The 20,368-nt window shown below is 51.4% G+C and overlaps 1 protein-coding gene across 6 annotated transcripts in view; it reads left to right on the forward strand.

The window, feature by feature from the left end:
• Nucleotides 1–20,368, forward strand: part of BCORL1 (BCL6 corepressor like 1) — a 65,343-nt gene that overhangs the window by 15,011 nt on the left and 29,964 nt on the right. For 3 of the 6 annotated variants that reach the window (XM_031944990.1, XM_031944994.1, XM_031944991.1), the window contains exons 1-6: nt 5,359–5,448; nt 5,732–5,852; nt 9,394–9,484; nt 10,355–13,366; nt 19,413–19,578; nt 19,947–20,027. In XM_031944990.1, the coding sequence (XP_031800850.1) occupies nt 5,743–5,852; nt 9,394–9,484; nt 10,355–13,366; nt 19,413–19,578; nt 19,947–20,027 (3,460 nt within the window). In that variant the 5' untranslated portion in view covers nt 5,359–5,448; nt 5,732–5,742. Of the gene's footprint in view, nt 1–5,338; nt 5,449–5,731; nt 5,853–9,393; nt 9,485–10,354; nt 13,367–19,412; nt 19,579–19,946; nt 20,028–20,368 lie in introns of those variants that run through there. The other 3 variants (XM_031944992.1, XM_031944995.1, XM_031944993.1) reach the window with 1 other exon arrangement.

Below are 20,368 nucleotides of genomic sequence, written 5' to 3' on the forward strand. Positions count from 1 at the left end.
TCTTTTCTGAAACGCATGGGTTTCGGTACCTCCAGCTTTCCAATGGTCCTTTTCTCTTGGCTGGAAAGTTTGGATGTTGGCCTGCCTGTGGTTGCCATTCAGGAGCTGTATTTATTGCCATTTGTACTGTTGGATGTGGGTGTCCCCAAATTGTCACCTCCGGCGTCCAGTCTTCCCCGAGGCCGTCCAGGGCCTTGTGTGTACATTTGTAGACCGAATGATCAGGCCAGGCTTTTGCTAAAGATGAATCCAGGTCATCAGGCAAGAGAGGGATGGGTGAGTGCCCTTGATGTTGACTTACTCCAGGAGATCCTTGACATCGGCTCTTTCAGCCGTGGGATCCAACGGGAAAGTTTTCTTAGAGCAGCTTATGCTCTGCTGCAGAGTATCTGGTGTGAGCTCTTGCCAGGACTGCACCGGCCACCTCAACTTGGTGTATCAGTAGTTATGACGGGCGACCCCGCAAGATTCTGGGAAACTTGGCTATGTAGGGACTACGTCGTGTTCTCTGTTTCTCTGTCTCTTGTTCTTGATCTTGCTCTCTCTTGCTGTCACTCTTGTTCTCAACCGTGCTCTCTCGCTCTCCCTCCCATTCTCGATCTTGCTCTCTGTCACTTTTGCTCTCACTCCCTTGCCCTTTGCTCGAGCTCTCTGTGATCTTGGACAAGTCATTTGCTCCTCTCTATGAGGATATGATATGAAGGATCCCCCAGAGCTCAAAACTCCACAGTCTTGGCCAGATTTCTATTTTGTTGCCTTCTCTATTTATATGTCCCTTCCTTATGTTAATACTTCAAGGAGCTGTAGCGCTGTTGGTATGGGCACCCGTCCATAACTTAGCAGACAGTCTTCCTGAGTTTCTGTGGCTAAAAAAAAACCCTGCTCACCCTGTGGCCAACATGGGGCTTATGCCTCTCCAAATGCGGCTGGGCCGGTTCTCTGGCACTAGTGCCCGACGCCCAGCCATTCCGCGGCCTGTGAGAGAGACCTGGCCAGAGCCCTCAGTAGCCGAGTCCACATTGGGCCCCCTAGGAGGACTGGAGTAGAAAAGCCCGGGCCTTTCCTAGCCACGCTCTTCTGTCCAGTCATCTTTTTTTCCCCAGTACTTCGTTCCCAGCCCTGGACGGCAGGAGGCCTATGTTGCAGGGAAGAAAACTGAGGCTCAGAGAGGGAGGGGTCATGTGGCCAATAAGTGGCAGAGACAGCTCTTGAACCCAGCCATGCTCTCGAAGGATCCCACACTTTCTGGAAGAAGAGAGAGAAGGTCAGACCTGCATAGGTTGGAATCACTTGAGCAATCTCACCTTTAACCTACTCTGTGATTCCTTTGAGGTGTTTGCTCTGTCCCCTTGCCGGCTCTGGCTTCCTGACCATCCTCTTCTTCCTGGCCATATTCTGCATCCTCTTCTAGCTTTTCGACAGCGCTTCTTCCCACCCCCCACCCCCAGCGTTTCGGTTTAGCCCTCGATGGTGAAATCATCCCCGTTCCCCTATTTCTTTTTTCTTTCCTTTGCAGTTGTCACATGCTCTGGGCCTCTTGTGTCCTTACCTCCTTCTGCTACACTTTAAAAATGATGATGATTATTTTGCTATCTCCCTCACAAATAGATCAGGGAACATAGGATGTCAGAGCCTCCGGGGTCATTTGGTCCATCCCTCTTGTTTCAGAGAAAAGGAAACTTAGACTGTAGATGGGAAGTGATCCTAGGATTAGACAAGAGGGGAGGTCTTACTGACTGCTTAGTCTACCTACTCCAGCTTGGAGAGGAGGAAGAAGAAACAGTGGCCTGTGGTGGTGGCGCAGGTGTGTAACCCCTGCTATGGAAGGCTGAGGGTGGCAGATTCCTGGGGATGAGGGGGTCACCGGGCTGCCCGAGGAGGTCAGAACTTCCGCAGTGATCGATAAGAGCATTGGGACCGTGGCACTTAGGGGCGGCATTTGCGTCACTGCACTTGTGGCCACTTGAAGTGGCTCCTGCCCTTCCAGACTTGTCCAGTGTCATCTAGAGCCCCAGGGATGGATCTGGGACTTGGTCTCTCCCAGTGGTTTGGGATAGAAGGCTCTTTGCGACTGTCTTCTCCCTTGCTGCTGCTAACAGCTTGTGGGGCTGCCACTGATCTTCCTGCTCCTTTCTGATGGCAGAAGCTGCTGATTTTGTGCCCGGGGGGGGGTCTCCCCCTCTGGTCAGACTCGACCTCTGCTGCCTCTGTGGTTCGGAGACTGAGTCAGTCTGTCTGGGTTCACCACTGCATGCTCATAAGTGTTGCCCACCCCCCGAGGGTATTGTTATTGGCTGGCGTGAGGTGTGCCATCCCGGTGGACACTAGGTTTGGTGCCAGGAGACCCCGGTGGGATCCTGGGCTCTGACACTCAATACCCATGTGACTGTAGGCTGTTTGCTTCTCTTCTCGTCTCATCCATAAAGTGGGTATAATAACCCTTGCTTGCTGGAAGGAGAATCCTCTGTCACCAGTAAGGCCTCAAGAAAGACAAGGGGAAACTGCTTGGAGGGGCAGGCTGCCGGGTGCCGCCGTGATCTGTGAAGTACTCTCTTTCCCTCTCCTGTCCATCTTAACCGTCTCCTGCTGTGGGGAGCTCAGTACCAGCAGCAGCCTGCCTGGAGCGTTTCTCTTGGGTGAACCCCTTCTTTAGCCAGACCCTCCTGCCCCCGTGGAGTAGAGCTGGGGTGAGCTGGCAGTGCCGCTGCCCTGCTCCGCTGGTGGGTGCCCTGCACTTTCTCTCCCAGCCGTTCAGGGAAGGCCATCTTTTAATCTGTCAACACAAAGGCTGTCTTTAATTAGCGGTAACACAGGGGAACTGGGAAGGCTGGAGTGGATCCCAAAGCCCCACCTGCCTGACGCTTCGCAGGCTCCAAACTTGGGGAAGCCCAAGGCTCACAGGGAATAGCTCTGAGGATGGTGGCATCGCTCACCAGCCTTTGGGAAGTTTGGGCTTTTTTTCCCTCCTTAGAGATTATTATGCGGGTGATTCATCGCAGGCCACGAGGTTTCCAAATTCTAGGGCGCCCCTTCCCCCAACACCTCTACTCCGGGTCCTAGGCCCTGTGGTGCTACTAATCCTCTGTAAATTGCAGCAGAATAGCCCAGATAGAGGTGATCCGTCTTGGGATGATCTACCTCGAGATGATCCATCTGGGGATGATCTACCTTGAGATGATCCACCTCGGGCTGCCGGGCAACCACTGACCCAGCCAGGCAGCTACACCATACCCTTCACATTGAAATGCAAATGGCTCTTTGAGGGAGCAGAGCTGGGGATGACCTGAACCTTTAAATGCTTGGGGGGGTTAAGGAGCGGGATGGGGGAGGACACCCATGATCAAAAAGCTTCCTGGTCCATTAGCTAATGACTCGATCTCCTGTTTGTCAAGCAGGCCTGGCTGACTTTGTCCCCAGAGGAGCTGAATGGCCCAGGAGGCCCCGAGGACAGGCAGAACTCGGCTCTCCACATTGCCGAAGATCTGGTCCCCCTGAAGCTGGTGCTGTGGGGTGGGGGGCGAATTCTGCCTGTCCTTAGTATCCCCTGGGCCATTCAGCTCCTCTGGGGACATACAAAGTCAGCCGCCTTTCCCCCTGTGTCTGGCGTGGAGAAAAGCCTCGTGCCTGGAGGCACGTTCAGTCCTAACTGGGTGACTTTGGGCAGGCCTCAGGACACTTTGGGCTTGGACTCCTCCTCCATGTAATGGGGGTGGTGAGGGGGTGGACTCCCTTGTCCTTGAGCCGGAATCCTTTGCCTCTTCTCATCTGCCTTCCTGTCATAATAAGGCGAAACTTGTCGGACCGTATAGCATGGGTGATTTGGGGGCCCATCGTCCAGGTAGATGTTGAGTGAAATCGGTGAGACGTCTCTGTAGCTCTGAGATTTGCAGAGTGCTTTCTGGTTGGCGTTTCATTTGGGCCGTAGAGCAGCCCCGTGTTGCTTTTTCCACTCCCATTTGACAGATGAGGAATGGGTTCTGAGAAGTAGTGTGTTCTTCCCAGGATCTCCCAGAGGTTGGCTTCCATTTGATCCCATATCTTCCTTCTGGTTCCCTTCATACTGCACCATGCTGCCAGGGTGGAGCATCACCATAGCACATTGTGGGGTAGGGGGGAGACGGGACACCTCAGTGTAAAGGCCAACACAGATCCCAGCATCCTTTGCCTTATCTGGGCAGTAAAGGGCTTGGCTCGGGGTCCTCTGTTGGCTTGACATTTTAGATTTTGTGCTCAATGCTTATATTATCCAGTGTCATGGGTTCCCATTGTAAGGAAGTCTACAGAACTCCTAGATAACCTATGGGGGTTTTGCTTATAAATCCCCAATATGAAGTCGCTTGGCTTTGGTTTGCCTCTGCTCTATAAACCTGGACGCTATAAATTGAGGGGCTAAGATGCTTGAATTCTGGATAATTGAGGTTATTACCTACTTAGCCCCCAAACCCAGTCGGTGCAGGAAGCACCCAAGATGGGCAACTTTGGCTGCACGGGGGCTGGCGACTGTAGCTGGGGCTCTTGGGGAAACTGAGGAGAAAGGAGGGCTTTGGGGACTCCAAGTGATCAAGGGTCAGCTGTGGCAGTCCCCTTTGAGCAGTCGCTTTGACTGAGGGGTGGCCCGACGTTCCGAATCAGATCAGGAGAAGATACTAGTTCTGCTTGAAACAGAAGGGAAGCTTTCCCCAGAGGGCCTTTACTGGGTTTTCTGTGTTCACAACCCGCACCTATCTGTGCTCCATCTCCGTCCCCTTTTTCTTACCTCACAGATGAGACTTTAGAACTCTGGAGAACCAGCTCGCTGGCCGTATTCTAGGCAACCTGCGGTGGCTTAAGAGCCTTGCTTTTTATTGTTCCCCTCTCATCTGCTTCGGACAGGAAGGATTTTCTGTCCTTACTGTAGCCTTTAGGCCTCCACTATGGGACACAGCAGTACTTTTTCATCTTGAAACCTCTGAGTTTGCCCAACGCCCAGTTTTCCCGTGTTAACAGATTTCTTGGTCTTCTGCCACGAGCAGACCTGTCGCCTATTCTGCCCTGTGGTGTGGATATTCTGGCTCCTCTAGGAACAAGAAGTTTCCCCAACTGGAATAAGGTCTTAGAAGTCATTTTGTTGGCAGTTTCCATTTATACAGGAGAGGGAACCGAGACCCAGGGAGGGGAAGGGGAAGGGGCTTACTGGAAGCCATATGGCCGGTGCCGGCAAATCGAGCAGAGACGGCCCGGGCCTTCTGTGCCCCGTCCCTTTGCTCCCTCTCAGAGAAGTCCCCCGCGGCCGCTGTTCGGCGTCTCGTTCCAGCATCCACGTAACGTTATCCTGGGTTTGTCTGTTTGGACCTTGTAGGTATCTTGGTGGTGAAAGGCTGTCATGATCTCTACGGCACCGCTCTATAGTGGGGTGCACAACTGGACCAGTACTGACCGCATTCGCATGTGTGGTATCAACGAGGAGAGGTAAGGCGGCTCCGGTGCCTTCTGTGAGGTTTGGAGGGGTGGGGAGGTTGTCGGGTACTCCCGGCCCTGAGCAGGAGAGGCACCCTGGGGTGTGAGTGTAGTGTTGGTGTGTGGATGGGGGGGCACAGTAAGCTAGACCTGGCCCTGGCCCAGAATGCACTTATCTCCCTCTTGATGCTCCCTAGAGAGCTCCTGGCTGCTGTGTCAGCAAGGGACCTTTGGCTGGGTAGACTTCACAGTTGGAGGGAAAGGGAAGTTTAGGCTTTTTCAGCTTTATTTACAGGACTTGAGGCAATGTCCAAAGACATGGGAGCCGATTCTGAAGTCAGGCCTGGAAGAAAGGCAGCACCTGACCCCTCACTGCTTCTGTGCTCAAAACTCCTGTTTGCCTCTGCACGTGCTTTGTGAGTTCTGGGCCTGCTGCTGCTACTGCTGTAGGGGAAATGCTCGGGCTGCCTGGAAGGGCTGGAAAGGCCAAAGGAAACTTTTAAACTTGTCTTATTTAGGTTTTAAAGCAGATCTTTAGAATCATAATGTTATAAATTATAGAACTGGAAGGGGCCCTTCAGGCCATCTCCTCCAGCCTCCTTGCTTTCTAGATGAAGGCACTGACACTTAAGGAAGGAAATGACTTGCCAACCTTAAATAAATAGTAAGAAGGAGAACCAGGGCTTGAACCCTGATCTTTTGCATCTTAATCCAATATTCTGCACTAAACTGTGAAAGTCCCCAGTCTGGCTCCCTTTCTAATATACCCCAGGTGATGCAGTAGAATCAATGTGAAATTGGGAGTTGTGGGATCTGGCTTCAGATAAGTCATTGTCACTACCCAGATGACTTTGGGCAAGTTCTTTCCCTGCCCTGTGCCTCAGTTTCTTCTGTAAGATGAGGGCCTTGGACTAGATAATCTCTGAGATCCCTTCCTGCTGTCGAGCTAGGATCCTGTATCATTTAGGCTCTCTGTGGCTCAGTTTCCTCTATAAAATGACAGGGTAAGTTCTGTGAAGTCCCATTTGATCTTGTAGTCAAATTCTTTGGGATCATCAGATTGTATTCAGACCTACACATGACCTTAAGGTGCATCTGATCAGTCTCACTCATTTTATAGATGAGGAAATTGAGACCAGAGGTGGCCAAGGGTCATGCAGACATAAACGGCCGAACTGGGACTGGAACCCAAGTCCTCCCGTTCCCCAATGGCCTTCCCGTTGTCCGAAATGGCCTTTTGAACCAGTGATCCCTGTGTAGTATCTAGAAGCTTTTTACTAAATAGCGATAGCCCTAAGGTCCCGGCACCTTCCGTGTGACCCCTGTGTGTCGGTTGAGGTGAACATCAGTCCCGTCTTTTAGAGGGCATCTCTTAGGTTAGCGAATCAGTGGCCCGATTCGGCCGATGGCTCGCAGCGACCTGGGAAGCCCTGCCACTTCTGTCCCCTCTGCTGTATGTGCTCACATCCCAGTCACAGTCCAAGCCGTGCCGAAGCTGATTGCCCCATTTCAATCTTCCTGTATTTAGTAACTGAATTCTTAGGCCCTATAAAACTCGAGAGAAGAATGCTTACCTACCAGGATGTCCTTTGAGCTCTTTGAGTCACAGCATTAGAGATTTTGAGCTGGAAAGGATCTTATAGGCCATGGAGCCCAGCCCCTTCATTTTTTAGAGGAGGAAACTGAGGCACAGAGAAATGGGAGTGTCTGAGGCAGAATTCAAACTCGGGGATTGATTCTTGGCCCCAAGGTCAGTGGCTGGACCATCTGTTCTGCCCCGAGCTGCCTAGATCGGATTCCCCTTTTTCGGCACCCCCCCCCACCCTGCATTTGACAAGAGAAAACTGAGATCCAGGGGCAGGGGTGAGGGCTGATGAAATCACATCCTCTAAGGCTTCCCACATTTCTTCCCATTCATTTTTACTCGTGGCCCTGTCATTTTTCACGAGAAAACCCAGGCTGAGAGAGGGGAAGGTTCGGGTCGGAGCTTGTGGAAGCTTTGCTGGAGTTGGTTCAGTCAAGATTTTGCAGCTGCTCCTAGGGAAGGATATCTATTTCCAGGGATAATTTCTTGCAGGGTCAGGAGGGGATGGAGGGGGTGCTGTTTATGCGCAGGGAAAAGCAGGGGATGGGATCTGGCTCTCCTCTCCCCTTCCCGGCTGGGGCTTTTGTGTGATCCTGGATCCCTGCTCCTTCCAGTTTCCCCGTCCCTGGAAGGGGAGGGGGTGTGAGCATAGGAGACCCTTTAAATCGACCTCGCTAGTCCCCTTCCCCCCCAAAACCCATCCCTGGCAAATTCAAGCTGAGACTTGTGCCCACCCAGCTAATCCCAGGCTAGGTGTGGGCCTTGCTTTTCTGGTCTCTCAGGAGTTGAAAGTGGGTTTCCCCCCCCCCCCCCCCACCTTGCGCAGTTCCCCCAACTGGATCCACAGCCCTTCCACCCCCTTCCAACCTTCCTGCTCTCTGTGTCAGTTTCGATAGCTGGGGGACACGCCCACTTCCGACATTATATCCGCCTTTTAAAGGGCCCTTGCTTCTTCCCATTGGTTCTGTCATTGTACTGCCCTGGAAAGATGGGGAAGGGCTTTGAGCGATGTCCCTTTTCCAAGGGCTCATTGCCCCTTCTCTCTCCCTCCCCCCCGCCCATTTTGCTTGCCCTGCCCCAAGTTTTATGTGTGTGTGTGGGGGGGAGATGATAAATTGTCCCCCTTTCCAAAGGGTGAGGACGGGATTATCGGGCGTCCCTCGATCATGATGCTTTCATGGAGAAGTCCAGACTTCTCCGGGCCCTGAGGGCTGTTGGGGTGGGAGATCTGGCTTTGGAGTCAGGAGGGCAAGCAGCCACCTTTCTTCCCTCGCTTCCCCAGAAGCATCCACGAGTCCCGGCAACTCGGAAGATGCCGGAGCTCCCCCCCACCCCATCCCCGAACCATGTCTGTCTTTCCCTGGCTTTTCTGCTTCCCTCGCTCGCCACGTTTTCGTCTGAGACAGACAGGCCATTCTTGGCTTTTGTTTTGTACACCACAGTGATTTCCCGACACCCCACCTGATCCTCGTTGGGGAAAAAAGTCCAATACAATAGAGCTGGTACCATGAGCTCTTCCACTGTGTGTGGACGTGGGGGTGGGTGCTCTCGCTCCACACGTTTCGGGCCCGCTGCTCTCATTTGCAGCGACCCCTTGATGTGCAGGGGATCTCCAGGGCAGATGGTTTGGTCTCCTGGCCCCCACGTGGGGAAACCAGTGACCCCCTGGGGGCTGTTTCCCCCTCCCCGTACCCATTAGAACAGGCCACCCATGGGGATCTCCCTGACTCTAAGTCAACCCAGTAGAGAGAAGAACTGTTCCTTTCAAATTCCTGATAAATGAGGAGGTGTTATTCACTTCCCAAGAGGCTACCGAATGGGATTCCCTTTGCATCCCGCTCCGGTGCATTTCCAAAGAGGATTGGGCTTACAAAGCCTCCGTTTGCACGCAGCTCTTTTAGGGGCATGTTTGCTGTGTCAAACAAAGTCCAGCTGGAGGTTTGGAAGCGTTTGTTGGCCACAGGCAGAGTTAACCTCCAGGGCCCAGGATTCCCCAGATTCAACCTTTGTTGCCCTGGAGCTACGGGGAGAGGGAGCCGGAGAGGCTTGGAGGGGGCCTGGGCAGGGGAGGGAGGCAGGAACATGAAAGTGGGACGATACAACAACAAACATTAATTAAAGTCTTCTGGGAGGAGATAGGAAGTTTAGATAACCATGTCCCCCGACCTCATGAAGCTCTCCATCAAGGAGAGGGTGAGACGCCAAGCCGGAGAGCGATAATTTACTTCTTTTCTCATCTCGTAGTAGCTACCAAACGAAATGTTTTGTGAGCTTGGACGGTGCCGATGCTGCGTGTCAGGAAGACGGCCAGAGGTGGCCTTTGAGCTGCCTCCAGGTCTCACGCCCTTGTCTCTGTGTCTCCCCTCTGCCAGGAGAACGTCTCTTTCTGATGAGGAGTCCCAGGCAGCTGGCTGCCAAGGCTTCGGACCCCAGGAGTTTTGTGTCAGTAGCAGCTTTTCCAAGGTAAGAGAGACAGGCTGCTGAGGATGCTGGGGGAAGCGTGTCCCACAGTGCTCGTGGCTTTTTGTATCTCTCTCCTAAAGTCGGAGAAGCCCAGGTTTCAAACCTGATGGGGCCATGGTGGCCACTGTCGGGTCCGGCCCCATCATCTTACTGATGGGGAAGCATAGCTAAGAGAGGGGAGGTGACTTGCCTTAGATCATATGTGCCAGAGACATGATTTGAACCCAGATCCTGTGACGTTCCCCCCTAAACCGTCTCCTGAAATCTGTCTTGGGGAGCACCATGCCGCCACAGGCCCCGAGAGGATAGTGGTGTCGGATGGGGCCCTGCAGAGCAGAGGCATCATCAGAAGGGGATCGGATGTTGGGTCTGGAGCCGATTCACATCTCGTCTTCGGCATCGATCTGCCGGAAGGACCTGTCTTTGGACCTTCAAGGTCCCTCCCGATGTTGAATCCTGTGATCGCCACCCTACTCTCATCCTGACCTCCTCTCAAAGGAGAAAGTACAACTGAATCCCTGCTGAGAGAATGATGGTGGCCATTGTGTTAAGAGCACCGGGTGGGAACCGGCAGCCCTGGTTTCAAATCCCAGTTCCGAGATTATGATTTTGGGCAGCATCTGGACTAGCTCTACTCTCCTGTGATCCCATGCTGCAGACTGAGTTCTGTTGGGCTTCTTCCTCTCTTCCCCCGTCTCCCCTTCTCTCCCCACCTCTTCCCCAGGGCCGCCTCTGCCCTTTCTGAAGGGTCCCAGCTAGTTTATTTCCTGGGGGATTTGGAAGCCTTGGACGAGCAGGTATCTCCAAAGCTTCCAAGTAGGAGGGATGTAGAAGGTGTCCTTTCAGATGCTTCCTCTGCTGTCTCTGCAGGTGGAGCTCACGGCAGGCGGCGGCGGCAGCGATGCCCAAGGGGCGGACGCGGCTAATTGCGCCAAAGAGAAATTCGGACACAAGGCGGGGGAGCAGCAACCCGGCACCGAGCCGAAGATGGCCCCTCCCGGGCCCGATGGTATTTTCACCCCATTAACCAAGCCAGGCGATGGCCAAGGGCTCGACAAGCCTTCCCCCCCTGATGGTCTGGAGCCGGGCGGCAGCCAAGTTGAAGCCCACATGGACAAGCTGGCCACGTGTCCCCTGGGCGGGCTTAAGGAAGTGGACAACCAGCACCCCGGGGCGCAGAAGAACACTTGCATTTTGGCAACGCTGGGCATCGGTGCTACCATGGAGGGGGCCTTGCCTTTGGTCGCTGCCGACGTCAGTCCTTTGCCCATCCCCGTTTCTGGCCCCGGCCCCGTGCCCTTGTCGGCTTCTCTCTCGGTTCCCCTCGCCGTTCCTGCCTCGGTCAACCTCTCGGCCTCCGACGCTTCTTCTCCGTTGGCTCCGGCCCCGACCCTGGCTCCGGCTCCCATCCCCATCTCTCTTGCCACTCCGGCCACCATTTCTGCCCCGGCCCCACTATCCCTCCCAGCTTTAGTTCTGGCTCCCATCCCCGCCACCGGCCCCGTCCCCCCCCTCCCTACTCCGGCCCCCTCCCCGGCCACCCTCCCCGGCCCTCCTCCAACTCTCATTACCGCCTTTGCGGCTGCCACTCCCGCTCCGACCCCCACTCCCGCACCCGTGTTCACCCCGGCCCCCACCCCCGGCCCCCAGACCAAGCCCACCTTGGCCCCCATTCCCACCCCGGCACCCATCTCGGCCCCCTTCAGCCTCAATCGAGTGTGTTTCCCTGCCACTCAGGCCCCAGCCATGCAGAAGGTGCCCCTGTCCTTTCAGCCCGGGGCAGTCCTGGCCCCGAACCAACCGCTAGTATACATCCCTCCCCAGAGTTGTGGGCAGCCCCTCAGTGTGGCCACGATCCCTGCTCCGTTAGGAGTGTCCTCCACGCTCACACTGCCAGTGCTGCCCTCATACTTGCAGGAGAGGTGTCTGCCGGGTGTTCTGGCCTCTCCCGAGCTCCGTTCTTACCCGTGTGCTTTCTCTGTGGCCCGTCCACTGACTTCAGATTCCAAGCTGGTCTCCCTAGAGGTAAATGGACTTCCCTGCACCTCTCCGTCCAGTGGAAATAGTGGCCAACCCGTGCCTGATGGTGGCCCCGCTCCTCCGGGGGACGTGCCCCTACCCGCCCCCGCTGCCAAGATTCTCCCACCACCCCCCCAGCCTTCCCTGGCGGCCGCCGGTGGTAGTTCAACCCCGGGACACCCCTCCAAGACCCCGGCCGGTACAGAGCATCACGCGGAAGGAGCTTCTGCTGCCTTTTCCCCTCTCAAGTCCCCGCCACAGCTGGAACGAGAGATGGTCTCCCCTCCCGAGTGCATCGAGATGCCCTTGGATCTCTCTTCCAAGTCCAACCGCCAGAAGCTCCCACTGCCGAGCCAGCGCAAGACGCCACCCATGCCGGTGCTGACGCCGGTGCACACCAGCGGCAAGGCCTTCCTCTCCACGGTCCTGTCCCGCTCCCATAGAGCGACCCAGGCCACCGGCAGCAACGTCACCTCGTGCCTGGGGTCCGCCTCCCCGTTTGTCATCTTTCCTGACTTTGTGAGAAACGGGGACCCGAGCGCCTGGGTGAAGAACTCCACGGCGTTGATCAGCACCATCCCCGGTACCTACGTCGGGGTGGCCAATCCCGTGCCCGCTTCCCTGCTGCTGAACAAAGATGCCAGCCTGGGTGTCGTTCGAGACCCCCGGCACCTGCCCAAACAGGAGCCCATCTCCATCGTCGATCAGGGAGTGCCCAAGAACCCCAGCTCTGCCTGTGGCAAGAAGGGCAACCAGTCTGTGGCGGCCGAGAACCCGGTCAGGCGATCGACGCCGGCTCGGATCGCCCCCGGGGTGCCTACCTGCCCGTCTAAGGAAATGCCCTTCTGGAAGCCCACCGGACAGGGGAGCATCTACTCGAGGTGTTCGATCAATGGGAAGCCCACCACGGCCCAGGTCTTGCCCGTCGGTTGGTCGCCCTATCATCCGTCTTCACTCTTTTCAATCGGCATCCCTGGCCCCGGGCAACTGGCCGCACATCAGGGGGTACCCATCAAGCCGGCCGGCATCGCCGGGGAGTTCTCCCTGGTGCCGTCGGCCAGCCCCGGCGAGGCCGCCCAGGGAGTCACCGAGGGCCAGCCGAGACCCGGCGGGCCCTTCCCGGAGGGGCAGGAAGCCGTCCTGAAGAGCAATGGCTGCCAACCCCCTGCCAAGCCCTGTGAGGAGCCAGTTAACCCTACCATCTTGATTTTAGGTCCCCAGGCCGGCAGCCTACCCATGTCTCTCCAGCCCAGCGGTATCGGAGAGGTGAGAGGGCTGAAGGCCAACGCCGGGGCTCCCCCCCAAGACCACAGGCCGGAGGATTCGGGCAGTCAGCTGAGTCCCGACCCCGCTTCCAGTCCAGAGGACCCCCACAGCTCCTGCGCCCTGAAGCCGGCGGCAGACGGCAAACCGAAGAACAAGGTGCTGGCCACCTACCTGGCTCCCGACCTGGCCTTGCCCCCTTCTCAGGGTTTCCACAAATTATCTGAGATGTCTTTGCTACCTCACGAAGGCCACCTGAAGGAACTCAAGGCTAAGGCTGACGTACAAGGGACCAAGAGGGGCCTGGGCCTGGGAACGCGCCGGAAAAGTGACGGGGACCTCAGCTGGGTGAAAAAGGAGAACGTGCTGTTCTCTCTGAATCAGTGCTTTCAGGCTGATGCCTTCCTTGGGGGCACTACCAGAGCCAAAGGGGGGCAGAGTCAGCACAGACAAGAAAGTTGCAGCAATTTCTCATGCAAGAATAAGTGGCACCCCGAGGGTGGCGCCAGGATGTCCTCCAAGAGAGCAAAGTGTACCAGGGCCATGGAGGAGGACGCACCTGTTGGCAAATCTCGAGGCCGGAGCCCCCACAGACACAAGGTGAGTAGGGTGGCCGTCCCGCGGTAGCTGGCTTCGGTGTGGGTGGGATCCCTCTGGCTTCTGATATCCAAACCCTCCTCCTGCCTTTTTTGTTGTGGAAAAGGAGACTCAGAGAGGCCATGGCTTACACCATGTGGCCTGGGGATTTGGGTCTAGTCCCCTTTTCACTGCATAGCAAGGGACTCCCCCAAACGAATACCATGTCAGGTTTTAGTAATGGAGATCCTCTGTGCCTAAAAGCCAGAAGGGGGCTATCATTTGGGGTTTATCTTGTGCTATGGGGCGCCAGGAAGCGCAGAACAAGGAAGAGGGGAGAAGGGAGTTACAGGGTGAGAGAAATAACTAACAATGAGCTGGCTGAAAGAGGATTGCAGGATCACCTCCGGTAACAATGGGTGCTCTCTTTCCTCCCCAGTGGGCTCTGATCCAAGTGGGGGCTCGCTTCAGGTAGAGAAGGGACCCCCACCCTCCTTCCTGAGAGCTTTTTGGCCAAAATTGCTGGCCTGCCTTTCCAACTGGAGGGAAGAATAAGGCTTCACTGTGAGGAGAAGGAAGCCTCTGGCTCACAGATCTCAGCTGCAGCCCTTCTCCAGACAAGCCTTTCCTTTCTCCACCTTGCCCTTTGGGATCGAAGGGCCTTTTCTGGGAGATGGCCTGTCCGAGAGCCTGATGGGACCGGAGTGAGGGGGATGGGGGGAGTGGGGGAAGGGGCCCAGATTTGGGAGTTCCTCCTAGCCAGCCTCTCTCAGGGCTCACACCTGAAATCAGCAATTAGCCAGAGACTTTAGGTTCGGTCCTTACAGGCGCTCCTAGGATTTGGCAACTTTGAGTCTTTCTTTGGAAGGGGGGACCAGGGAGCATCGATCCGAGGAAGGCCTACCGCATGGGCTCCTTGGGGATCTCCGTGCTGCCTGCATGCTTGCAGGAGAGCTGCCCCCAGGCACTTAGGCCCTAGATCTAGACTGTTATTAAGAAGGCAGGAAACCAAACACTGAATATATACATATTCAGCCCTGCTGCCAGCCCAGCACGAGTTAAAAGTCAGACCCCTGCTTTCAGAGGGCTTACATTTTAATGGAATTCCCACAAGAGCGTGCAACCAGGAAGTGGCAGAGTAGGGACTCAGCCCCACAGTGCAGCGGGGGAAGCCACATGGCTCTTTCAGGTCTTGGGACCTAAGTTCTAAAACAAGAAGGGATCTTAGAGGAGGAAACTAAACTTCAGTGAAGTGATTTGCCCAGGATCACACAGCCAGGTGTCAGAGGGGGTCCTTTCTAGTTCAGAGAGCGAGTCTCTACCCCTGCGCTATATACCACCTTTCTTGGCCAAAAAGCACAAATGTTCTAAATGATAGTCACAAGCTGTCTCTCGCCCCGAATTTTTAATTTTTAACCACTCAGCTTTCTCTCTTTTTAAAAAAGTTATTTATTGTTTTTTAAGGTTATACATATACATTCATTTTTTTCAAACATATTTTCATATGAGCCACGTTGAGAGAGAAAAATCAGAACAAAAGGGAAAAACCATGAACAAAAAAACAAAACAAACACACACATAGAAAAAAACCCACAAGTAAAAAAGGTGGAAATAGCACACTTCAATCTGCATTCGGTCTCCATAATTCTCTCTTTGGATGCAACTGGCATTTTCCAATAAAGTTTGGATGGGAAATGCCATCTGCATCCAGAGAGAAAATTATAGAGACTGAATGTGCATCAATGCATAATATTTTCATCTTTTTGTTTGTTTTTTCTTATTGTTTTTTCCTCTTTTGGTCTGATTTTCTTGTACAACATGACTATCTTTGCATATATAGATATATATTAAAGCTTTTGATTTTCAAAGCATATGTATAGATAGTTTTCAACATTCACCCTTGCAAAACCCTGTGTTCCAATTCTTTCCCTACCTTCCTCCCCTAGATGGCAAGTAATCCAATATATGTTAACCATGTGCAATTCTTTGTTGTTATTATTATTATTAAAGCTTTTTGTTTTCCAAACACATGCAAGGATCATTTTCAACATTCACCCTTGCAAAATCTTGTGTTTCCAGTTTTTTTCCCTCCTTCCCCCCAACCAGATGGCAGGTAACCCAATATATATTAAACATTTTGCATATATTTTGAAAATTAAAATCTATCAATTAAAAAAAAGAGAGAAAATAAATGGATCATTGGCATAGAAATAGAATGCCAAGAAATTGCCTGTTGAAAACTATCTTTACCTATATTTGGAAAAATAAAATACTGTTTTAAAACCCCCCAAAATTTATTGGAATTGCCTTAGATCGTTGAATTGCTGAGAAGAAGCAAGTTGATGATCACACAGTCTCCTTATGGCTGTGCACAATGTTTTCCTGGTTCTGCTCACTTCATTCAGCAGGGTTCATGTAAATTTTCCCGAGCTTTTCTAAATTTTCCCACAGCTTTTCTAAAATCAGCTCATTCGTCATTTTTATAGAACCATAATATTCCATTACTTTTATATACTGTACTTATGCAGCCATTCCCCAGTTGATGAATGTTCAGTCATTTTTACAGCTTGTCTCTTAAGTCCCTCCAGCACAAGTTAACCAGAAAGCATTTCTTCTGTATCTACCACTGTGTGTTAGGCACCGTGGGGCGAAGAAAAAGCAGAAAAGAAAAGAAAAAGGCAGGAGAGTCCCTGCCCTCGAGAAACTTAGGTTCTAACTTCTAGCAGCGCTTCCCCATCTTGCTTGTTTCTCAGAAATCCTATTTCTCTGTCACGGACTCTGTGGGCATTGAAATAAGGGCAAGAAGGAAGGGGCAGCAAGTGGGGGGGGGCATAGTGCTATACAAAGTGTATCAAAAGCCAAGGTTCTGACCCCAAGTCTGCTACTGACTAGTTGGGTGACTTTGGCCTACCCGTCCCTGGGCTGGATTGGGCAACCTCTTAAAAGCCCCCGGACTCCCAGGTAGAGATTCTCGGGGTAAATTGAATTGGTATTCACTTTAACCTGAGACATTTTCCTGTCTTTGCCTGAAAGACTCCTGGAAATGTGCCAAGGTTGGTGCTCTCTGTTCTCCTGTCCCCATGGGCACCCCCACCCCCAAGCTCAGGCCCCGGGAAATGCTTCCTCAACCCGACTTCTGCCAGGCCCGGCCCTGCCCTTTTGCAGAACCAGCCCGTGCTGGCCAACCAGCGAGTAAGATGCCACTGTGCCCTCTGGTCTGGACATGGAATCTAGGTGAAAAAAAAAATGAACTCAAGTTCATTTAATCCTCTCTCTCCTGCCAGGGCAGATCACATTCATTAAGGTTTCCTGTTTTTAGCATCACCTTCATTCCAATCTATCCCTTCCTGCCCAGAGAGCTGTCTTTTATGACAAAGAATAAAAAAGAGGGACAAAGGACAAGTTACCAAAACTAGCTATGCCTCGGGAGAGCTAGAAGAGGAGGTACACATTGTTGTGCTTCCACAGGCCCTCACCTTTGTAAAGAAGGACAGGTGTGTTGGCTCCTCTCCAGGGCTACTTGTCATTTTCTTTCTTTTTGTTTATTTGTTTTTTAATTTTTTTTTTCAATTTTTCCAGGTGAGCATTGAGTTCACTTTATTTTTTTTAATAAAATCTTTTTTTTCCCTTTCCAAATCCATGCAAAGATAGTTTTCAGCATTCACCCTTGCAAAGCCTTGTGTTCCAACTTTTTCTCCCTCCCTTCCTTCCACCCCCTCCCCTAGGCAAATAATCCAATATATGTTAAACGCGTGCACTTCTTTTATACATATTTCCACACTTATGCTACACAAGAAAAATCAGATTAAAAAGGGGAAAAAAGGAGAAAGAAAAAAAAAACCAATGTTTTTTTTAAATTTTCAATAGTATTTTATTTTTCCAAATACATGGAAAGATAGTTTTCAACATTCAGTTTTGTAAGACTTTTGTGTCACAAAATTTTCTCCCTCCCTCCCTTACCTCTTCCTTCCCCAAGACAGCAAGCAATCTGATGTATGTACAATCCTTTTAAACATATTTCTATATTTGTCATGTTGTATAAGAAAAATCAGAGCAAAAGGGAGAAAACCACGAGAAAGAAAAAAAACAAACAACCAAAAAAGTGAAAATGCTCGTTTTTGATCCATATTCAATCTCCATAGTTCTCTCTCTGGATGTGGGTGGCATTTTCCATTTCAAGTCTAGCCAGTTGTCATTTTCAAAGCTTTTTTTTTTGCCCATAGACATAGGCATTTCTGGAAAATATCCCTGATTGGCTTTTTGTTGCTGCTGTTTCTTCTTTTTTTTGTTTTGCAAGACAATTAGGGGGACAGCTAGGGGGCGCAATGGATAGAGCACCAGCCCTGAAGTCAGGAGGACCCGAGTTCAAATCTGGTCTCAGACACTTAACACTTCCTAGCTGTGTGACCCTGGGCAAGTCACTTAACCCCAATTGCCTCAGCAAAAAAGAAAAAGAAAAAAGAAAGAGAAAGTTCTTATGGCACTTGGCCCAGGTCTCTCCTACTCCCTTTTGTGTCTGCTATTTCTCGGTGTGTCTTTCCCCCATTTTGTAAACCCCTAGAGCACAAGATCTGTGCTACATTCTGAAGTATCAAAGTATAGGAAAAGGCAGCACTTGGGAGGTCCACGAGACCCAGATTCAAATTCTGGCTCTGCTACTTCTTGGTTCTGTAGGCAGTCATTTCATTGCCCTCTCAGTTTCCTCCTCCGTAAAATGGAGCAAATGTCTATAGTACTTCCTTGATGAAGCTATTCTGGGCAGAGAGCTTCTGTTATTGTTGCTCAGGTTCCCAGAGTCCAACATGGCCAACCTCAGTAATAATCCTCTTAAATTCAGTAAGCATCTGGTAAGCACCTACTATGTGTCAGTCATGTACTGAGGCACAGCCTTCTGGTAGCTTCTCTTCTTTTAGAGAATGTAACAGGTTCAAAGGTTAAGAAATCCAGAGTTATTTGAGGAGGTAGAGAACACTGGCAATTTAGAGAAATCAGGAAAAAGGGGTTTCCTGTGGGAGGAAACCCCTTACCTGCTCCTTACAAGAGGAGGAAAGAACACATTCTAGCCAGGGGTTGGGGAGGTACACATCCTGTTAAAGAAGCACAGAGGTGGACTCTCCTCTATAAGGAATGATGAGTATGACCTCAGACACTTTCTGCTTACGTGACCCTGGGTAAATCACCTCTGTCTGCCTCAGTTTCCTCATTTATAAAATGGATTTGATAATAATAACACTTGTCTAGGGGCAGGAGAGGGGAGGAAGGGAGAGAAAAAATTTGGAACGCAGAGTCTTGCAAGGGTGAATGTTGCAAACTATCTGTATATGTATTTTGAAAATGAAAAGCTATTATTAGAAAAAATTTTAAAGTTAAGTAGAATTTTAAAAACACTTAAGCTCCCAAAGTTGTTGTTTCAAATGAGATAATATTTGTAAAGAGCTTAGCACAGTATCTGGCACATAGGTGCTCCTTCCTTTCCGGTGATTCCATAACAGGCCAGTTTGACCAAAGTTAAAAGTCCTTAAAAGGTAAGAAATGTGTGGACTCAGGGTACAGAATGATACATATATATATATATATATATATGCTGGATATGGCCAACCAGAGACTCTCTTTTGCTTAAGTATACATATGCAATAGTTATTATATGTTTTATATAATTATATTTATATATATATGTATATTTTAAAGCTTTTTATTTTCAAAATATGTGATAGATTGCTGTAAACATTCACCTTTGCAAAACCTTGTGTCCCAAAGTTTTTTCCTCCCTTCTTTCCCCCCATCCCCTCCTTTAGATGGTAAGTAATCCACATCCATACATCTGTTTATATATATATTTAATATATAGAGAAAGATAGGTTGTAGTCAAACTAAGAGCTCAAAATTCCAGGCTGAGTTTGATATTTTAATCCTAGAGACGATAGGGAGCCACCGAAGATCCTCGAGCAGGAGAGTGACATGAACAGTGCCCGTTGAATTGGTTGGAATTGAACATCCCCCTTCCAAGGGAAGGAGTGGTCTTTTGCCAGCTAGCCTGACTACAGGGATGTCTCTCTTTGTCTCTCTGTAGTGGAAGAAGCATCAGCATCGTGGAGATTCCCACGAGTCCACCAAGAAAGCCTGCAAGACCTCAGGCAAAGAGCACAATGGCATACGAATCAAGCACAAGCGACAGAAGTCCACCAAGTCCCAGTCCGAGCTGACGGGAATCCGAAGAGGAGACGGACATGAAGAAGGTAGGTCTTAACCTTGGCATGTCTCGCTTCCTGTGGTATTCTGAGAGAATCGAGGTCACCTAGTCAGAAAAGTCCATGGGGGTTGGATGTGGGGAGCCGGGTTCGAGCCCCGGTTCTATTCATTCTGTTCCCTCTCCAAGCCTCAGTTTCCTCGTGAGTAAAATTGAGATTAAAATGGCACATCTCTTGAATGAGGTCGTGCTTTAAACAGGAGCATCTTGTTATCAGAGTTGTTATTATTATAAATATTGTTGTTATTATAAATGTTATTATTATTCATATGCTTTTTATTGGGGGGCTTGGGCTCTGTTGACGTTCATTGTGTATCTTTCTTTCTCTTCAAATGGTGTCTCCGACCCTCCCCACAGGCTACTTGGAGAAGAAAGCAAAGAATAATTTCCGTGATTTCATTCCTGTAGTCCTGAGTAGCCGGACCCGTAGCCAGTCTGGTGAGCTGGGGGGCTGCGGGCGGGGTGGAGGGCCTGAATCAGCGGGAGAATCCCGAAGGCTGCTCCACGGCCTTTGCCATCACTCTGGGACACAGGAGCGCTGAGAGTACCCGAGGCCTTCAGACCCAGGCGAGTCAGAAGGCCCTGACTTTGCCCAAGTTTATAAATGTTAATCCTTTTTAGCTCCTCCCACTCCTGTCTACTCCCAAGGCCTGGATCACCCGCCTCTTCATTATTACTACTCTCAATAAGGGCGATAGGATTATTGATACTCCCAGCACTGAGGTGGATCTGAATTCAAGGTTTGGGAGAGCATCCTTTAGCCAATCAGCAGGCCTTCG

The sequence above is a fragment of the Sarcophilus harrisii genome, chromosome X (genome assembly GCF_902635505.1).
Source record: "Sarcophilus harrisii chromosome X, mSarHar1.11, whole genome shotgun sequence".
Classification (NCBI taxonomy): Eukaryota; Metazoa; Chordata; class Mammalia; order Dasyuromorphia; family Dasyuridae; genus Sarcophilus; species Sarcophilus harrisii.